This window comes from Cyprinodon variegatus, unplaced genomic scaffold, assembly GCF_000732505.1.
Source record: "Cyprinodon variegatus isolate N-32 unplaced genomic scaffold, C_variegatus-1.0 Scaffold7, whole genome shotgun sequence".
NCBI classification, from domain to species: Eukaryota; Metazoa; Chordata; class Actinopteri; order Cyprinodontiformes; family Cyprinodontidae; genus Cyprinodon; species Cyprinodon variegatus.
The window spans coordinates 2,116,877-2,124,491 of record NW_015150460.1 but is presented as its reverse complement, the minus strand read 5'-3'; the positions used below and the strand labels follow the sequence as shown (position 1 = coordinate 2,124,491).

At 37.0% G+C, this 7,615-nt stretch overlaps 1 protein-coding gene across 2 annotated transcripts in view; it reads right to left on the bottom strand.

Annotated features, from left to right (window-relative positions):
- Positions 1 to 3,180: 3,180 nt before the first annotated feature.
- Positions 3,181 to 7,615, bottom strand: part of itfg2 (integrin alpha FG-GAP repeat containing 2) — a 22,538-nt gene continuing 18,103 nt past the window's right edge. For both annotated transcript variants that reach the window (XM_015375762.1, XM_015375770.1), the window contains exon 12: positions 3,181 to 3,919. In XM_015375762.1, coding sequence (XP_015231248.1) covers positions 3,852 to 3,919 — 68 coding nt within the window. In that variant the 3' untranslated portion in view covers positions 3,181 to 3,851. The remainder of the gene's footprint in view (positions 3,920 to 7,615) is intronic.

The following is a 7,615-nucleotide window of genomic DNA, read 5'->3' as shown; positions in this document are numbered from 1 at the left end:
ATAAACACCTCTCCAGAACCAACAGTGACCCTCCCAAAGTGAACCTCAAGAACCCTCAAGGTACTATCAGTGCTTCCTCGGAAATCAAATCCTGTCAGCAGTCCATAACAGCTCTGTCTCTCACGCAGACTCCGGTGAAACCAGAACCCAGGCCCGAACCAGTCACCAGTACATTCTGTGTGTTGTGCGAAATAAACTTGTTAAACTTTTCATCCCTGTGTCCGTCAGTGGTGTTCTGCATTACTGGGTCTCCATTAGAGAACCCATCATGACAAAGTATCTGCCTCTTATCCTAGAAACAAAAGATGCAGCCAAAAAAAGGAACATATATTGAATGAGAAAATGCAAACTAGTCAGTTTAAATACCTCTTTTTTTAAAGGGCTAGCGCTGCTTATCTTGTACTTTGTTAAATACCCTCAAATCAGCGGCAGTGCAACCATGAGGCCAGCTATATTGACACGGCCTGTGCCCTGGTGTGGTCCTGTCACAGTAAGAGACAAATGTATGAAACATATTTCATATTAAAACATGTCTGGGGAAAATAATAGAGCAAAAGTCAAAGTCTCACAGGATTTATCCCTGCAAGCTGGAGAGGTCTCTGCATACTAAACTGACATTTTGACTAGGAGATCAGAATGGAGCCAGGAGAGCATGCACATGAAGCCATGTATAGCACATCTGAGTCTCTATATTAAAAACAACAGCCTGGCCCAGAATGACCATTAAAGGTCATAAATATGAGTCTCAGTGAGCTCACAAAGGAGAAATGCACACCACTTATAAGGGCAGCTGAGGGGAACAACGAGAAGATCTGATAAAACAGCAAATGGTAATATCATAGCAACCTATGAGGTTAAAATCCATTTATCTGTCAATCATGTGCTAAAGATGCATATCCTTCAGGGATCCAAGCATTTAGTTTAATCAAATATTTAATACCGACAAGAAGCTATAAAACAACTAGTTTTTTTAGGGGAATTTTTCATGATCTTTCTATCCTCCACTAAATAAAATACAAATACAACCAACTAGTTAATTTTTAACCAGTGAATGATGGTTTTTGCTTTCTACAAAAAATCTTTATTCTAATCTCTTACATCTGTTTAAACATATGTGTTTTTTTCTCATCAAACCAATCACTATTGTACGGAAGAGGGTTAGGGCCACTGGAAAAAAATAAAATAAGTTAACGCATCTTTTTAATATATTTATAATATGGGAGAAAAAAAAAGTCTGAATTCTGACTTTAATCTCAGAATTCGGAGTTTTTTCCCTCAGAACTCTGACTTTAATCTCAGAAAAGAAAAAAAAAATTGTTAGCTTTTTTTTCCAGTGGCCATATTGCTGTTCCGTACAAAAAAGAAAAAAAAATTGTTAGCTTTTTTTTCCAGTGGCCATATTGCTGTTCCGTACAAAAAAGGCAGAATTCTGACTTTTTTTTCCCATATTAAACTCAAATATAATAAAAAATCAACTAACTTTTTAATTTTTTTCCAGTAGCCCTAATCCTTGTCTGTACTATTGTGACATACTAAACCTAAAACTAAACTTAATCTAAATATACGCCAAAAATCTTTTTTTCTCATGAGGATAGGAGTTGTTAACTGTTAATATTAGCTGAATTAATTGAAAGCAAAACAAGCTTTCTAAGGTAAATAAAATAAGAGTTTTATCGCCCTGAGAAAATGAAATCAACAAAACAAACACCATTACCTTAAAATAAATCACTTTAATTAAAACACTTATTTTCTTTTAAATAACCTCATTTAACTAATAGGACAAAATCAAAATGGAGACAAATTAAATAATTAAACAGATGTTATAAAACAAGAATACGATTATATAAGAAAGAGGATTATAAATAAACAAAGCTTAATTTCTCCATGAGTCGTTCACTTTATATAGTAATTCAATTATTATGAAGGGTTTTAACTTTAAATCATTAATGTGTGGTTTCCAGCTGAGTCACAACCAGAATATTAATCTCGTTCACATCCGTAATCTCAGCACCATCAATATCTATCAGAATGGTGATTTATATACAGTTAAATTGCATAACATTCCTTTATATTTCATCCGTGTTCAACTAAATTTTTATGCTTTGTAAATCCTTTTCAACCACATCCTCATCCAACAGATTTTCACCAGAGTAGAACAAAGTGGTATCATCAGCACAGAGAATAAACTGAAGACATGGATGCATTAAACATTAATGAAACATGATGAGACAGCAGTATTTTTATCTTAACAATCTAATGCTTTAATTATTTCAAGTTAATTAAAACAGTTTTAAACAAGCTTTGACATCTTAGCATTAGTGAATTAAACTGTAATATTTCCATATAGTAAAAACTTTTTTTTTTGGAAATTGAAGCGCTTAATTATTAACGTTATTTTGAGATGAAAATGAAAAAGCAGGAACTGACTAGAACAAAACGATACTCCACTTCAAGAAAAAAATTGAATCTATTAGATCATCCAAAGCATTACCCGATAGATCAACGTTGTGAAATGCTTAAATTGTAAACATTACAAAACCAGCACTGTTATCTTTATTCAAATGAACTGCAATGATGATCTGGAGACAATTAGATAATTAAACCGCCGCTCTGGTAAAACTGGACTTTTCATTTTGATACAATGAGATAACACATTTTTATGACAAAACTGCTGTATAATGTGTTATTTTCATAGCGAGCAAAAGTGTGATAATCAATGTGAAATGAAAAACCAGACTATTATTTTAAGAAAAAGAAAATAAATGTAAAATGTATATCGGTAGAATGTCTAAACAAGCGGAAATCTCAGGACAAATGATGAGATAAAGCAAGCCCTTATCTTAAGGTATAATAAAAACTAATCTATAAACACAAGAAAGTTGTAAACGTTATTAGATAAATTATTTTAAGCATACATGTCTGCAAAATGCAATCATTAGTATGGTTATATTTATATAGGGGTTTTTCTCTGTCGATTGATTTTGGTATGAATCCACAACAGAGAAGAAGGTAGAGGGTAGAACTAAACAGTCAGCACTGGTGCAACATCATCCAGGATGCTCAGAAATCAAACATGAATGTGAAATGATGACAATTTAGAGTCTAATTATAAAAGTAAAGCTTGCAGAACAATTGAGCGCAAACTCTTAAGTAGGGGGGAATATGTCTCTAAAGAGCAGACCTACGGGACAGATGAGAGGCTGTGGACTCCCAGCACACCTGAACCTTCCCTCATTTAAACCAGAACATCTCATTTATTTTTCATAGGATAGAGGCAGCCAACATAGGTGGTTATAGGATCCTCTCCAGAGGAACAGTGGGTGATTCCCCCAGCCCTTCCAATCAGCGAAGCCTCCACTGCTGCTCGTCTACAAAACAACACCGCCGTCTTGCTGCCTCCTTTATTACATAACATATGCTGTGATGTAATATCTGTGGGTCTTTATGTATTTGCAAGACTTCACCAGATAAAAGAACATTCTGTAGAGGATGAAAAGGAGGAGGGACCCTGTTTTTCACTAGCTTGTCAGGGCTGATTTAAATGCAGCATAATGGCTTCGCTGATCTCCCTCACTTTAGTAAAAACATCAGGCTGAACAGGGAAGCGTTTCTCCTGCAATGTGCCTCACGCTTTTATCCCCTCGCCGCCCCCGTCTAGTTAGGAAACAACCTGGGCAGACAGAATACCAATGACAGCAGCAATGTGGAGGTCTGAGATTACAACCAGCAGCAGCTTGACTGGTCCTGCTGCAGGTGTCCCACATGAAACAAGAGCAACAGCAAGAGAAACACTCTTTATTACAATATTTTTTACATTGAGGAAGGGAATACAGAGAAAATGTGTCGCTATGCTACGTCTGTGCATCCTGGTAGAGAACATTTGCCACCAGATCTCTGACTGCAGCCGAATCTTCCGGATCTGTGAGAACGAAAAGAAAAATATAGAATAGAATTCAACTTTATTGTCATTACACTGTCACAAGTACAAAGCAACTAAATGAACTCTCTGCATTTAACCCATTCCCTTGGGAAGCAGTGGGCCGCCACTGTGCGGCGCCTGGGGAGCAGTGTGGGGGTTAAGGGTATTGCTCAGTGGCAGTCTGTGGGAGTGGGGCTTGAACTCAGAACCTCTGGATTCCAGGCGCAATGCCCTAACCACTAAACCAACACTCCCCCAATAAAATATAGTATTTTCTGTTGACACTGGATGGCAAACACACATCCGAATACAAACAGGAAGCAAAGGTTTTCATATCCTAATAACTTTCAACATATTGAAATCTAGCATTTAGAAAAAAAGATGTTTTAGCAGGATTGTACTGTATTTGATATTGAGCCAGGAGTCCACCTGTCTGTAATTTAATCTCAGCCGCTCTGACTTCGGAGGTTTGTTAGAAGACAAGGTCAAACAGTAAAGCTTATAAAAAACTTTAAAAGAAGCGAAGCTCTCGATTTACCGGTCGATCTACGCTCCTACCCTCATCTATGGTCATGAACTCTGGGTCACGACCGAAAGAACGAGATCGCGGATACAAGCGGCCGAAATGGGTTTCCTCCGTAGGGTGGCTGGGCTCTCCCTTAGAGATAGGGTGAGAAGCTCGGTCATCCAGGAGGGACTCGGAGTAGAGCCGCTGCTCCTCCACGTCGAGAGGAGCCAGTTGAGGTGGCTCCTGGACGCCCCCTTCCACCGGGGGGAGGCCCTGGGGAAGACCCAGTACACGCTGGAGAGACTATGTTTCTCGGCTGGCCTGGGAACGCCTTGGGGTTCCTCCTGAAGAGCTGGAAGAAGTGGCTGGGGAGAGGGAAGTCTGGGCCTCCCTTCTTAAGCTGCTGCCCCCGCGACCCGACCCCGGATAAGCGGAGGAAGATGAATGGATGGATGGAGGAAGTTTTGTTTAAAACAAGCTTTGATTATTTAACAGAGAACAGTTTGGAAGAGCCAATAAAACAGATAAACTGTTAGGATTAGAAAATAAATGTTCCCCAACCATCTCCCTGCTGGAATGATTCTGCATGCTTACATTGACAGGCTGGATTTTTAACATTTGTTCCCAGTAAGAGACATATGAGAGCCCTTTAAACCAAAGCAGAACAGGACAACTGATGGAATAAATAATTAATCTACTAATTAATCTCACCAGCTGGGATTAATGTCACCAGATTAATAATGTAACTCCACTGCTTTAGCAAAACAAGGATCTATAAGCTCAACATCATAAAAAAATCAGTTTCTCAGAGGGTTTGGGCAGAATTTAAATTCCCACTGACCTATTTCTGGGAATTATTGCAGGACCAGAAATATTCATCTTTGATTCATAGAAATAGAAGATAAAATATATACATACATACCCATGAAATCTGAATAAAACCTCTTATTTCAGCAAATATTTGCATCTCTGACCTCATTTTTATGACTTCACCCTTTATGTTTACTTTACTCTGACTTGCATTTCACCATTTCACTGTGCATGAGAGATTTCTATCAATCATCTCAGACACACGACAGCAAAAAACTAACTGCTCTTCACAATCTATTGATTTAGAATCCATTTGGCTTTTATTCATACTAGAAATATTTGCAATTTTTAACTTTTAACATATATAGGAATAGTTAATGACTTTGTTTCTTTCATGATCTTGAATTAGTTTTAATTCGGGCATGTTTATACTTCCTTGTAATATCTAAAAGTCTACTTCGTGTTGTCCGACAGGTCCCGTTTAAAAAAACTTGACTCTGCAGGCTTGGCAGTAATTGATGGAATAATTGAAACAGAATCCATAAAATACAGTCGATAGCAGAAAAATTACATTCCTAGCTGAGCTTGGATAACCGTTTTATCCTCTTAACAATTAAACTATTATTTTAAAACTTGATTTTTATTTACTCAGGTTATTTGTTTCTAAAATTAAAATTAATTTAATGATCTAATTTACGTAATTTAGGCAAAAACAGTGCAGCCTGGAAAATTAACTCAATGCCATAAGCCAATAATAATAAAATCGGACAATACTTTTAAAATGTTTGTCTCTTAAATATGTATATTTCTTGTACAAAATAAAACATCAAAGAAGATCATTTTATCCAACAGTACAACTCTTCAACTGAGCAATATCTGTAGCTGCTCTGGTTTTCTAATCCTCGCTTGTTAGACTCTTTTCTCTCCAAGACCAAATCCAATTTTAAGATGAACGCTCAGCGCTGCCTAACAGTTAAAAATATTCCCTATAAGCCCGTCTGATTTCATCCACTTCTTTTTTCTTTGGGTTTTGATTTGAGCATTGACGGCACCATGACCATTAAAGAGAAGGAAAAAAAACTAAGCTTACAGATTAATATAAACACAAATTAAGAAGTTTTACTTGAGGAGTTTAAAGAGAGAATCTAATGTCTACTGGGTTCATTTAAGGAGATTCAGAGGAGGAGCCAAAAGACAAGAGAGAACTTTACAATAGACTTAAAAAGCACTAAACTGATACATTTCAGTCATAATTATGAAGTAGGGAAGGAGAATCAATAGATGGAGATAATGATAGATGGAAACATGAAAAAAAGGTTAAAAAGGCAATGATTGATGGTTGTAAACCAGGGTTAAGTTTCAAGGTTTCCTAAACTGTAGAAAAACAAGAATCTAAACAATAGACCGAAAAAAAACAAAAAAAGTACTTTTTATAGATCACTGAATGGCAAACTAACCAGACATTGTGGTGGTGGACAAAAAGCAGAGGAAAGCCGTTGTGGTTGACATAGCAATACCAAGTGACTGCAACATCAGGAAATAAGAAACATGAGAAACTAGGCAAATACCAGGGGCTCAGAGAAGAGCTGCAGAAAACCTGGAAGGTAAAGCAGCAGTGGTACCCATGGTCATTGGGGCAATCGGGGCAGTGACCCCCTAAACCTGAAGAGTGGTTACAGCAGATCCATGGAAATACATCAGACATCTCCATCCAGAAAGGTGCAGTTCTAGGAACAGCAAAGATACTGTGAAGAACCCTCCATCCCCCAGGCCTCTGGTAGAGGAGCCAAGCTTGGGTGAAAAAGAGGGGAAGACCACCTGCTACGGATGAGGAAAAGTTATATACACTCCTGATCAAAATCTTAAGACCAGTCAAAAAATTGCAAGAATTTGCATTTTGCACTATTGGATCAAAAAAGCTTCTAAGAAGAGCTTCACAATGTTAAAAGAAGAAATCAGAGTAAGAGACAAAAACTTCTGAGTGGGGAATTAATTGAAAACTGCATTTACACTCAAACATGATTTTTTTGACTGGTCTTAAGTAGGGTTGTCACGATACTAAACTTTTTACCTCGATACCGATATTTGATACTCGATACCATTTTCGATACCACAAGGATAAAAACAAAGACTCCAAAATTCAACAGAAATCTTCATTAATAATAAAAATATAATAAATAAATACAATAAACAATAAGAAGAATATTTTAAGGTTGTTTGCTGTGCACAATATTAAGCAAGCTTGGTAAAAAACTTACAAAATTAAAATTAAGTTTTCCTTCCTTGGCTATGCTTTACACACATAATGACACTAGCCAAACCGGTTAAGAAACAAAAATAATTCTCAGCAGCTGCACCTGTTTAAAAAAAAAGTCTGA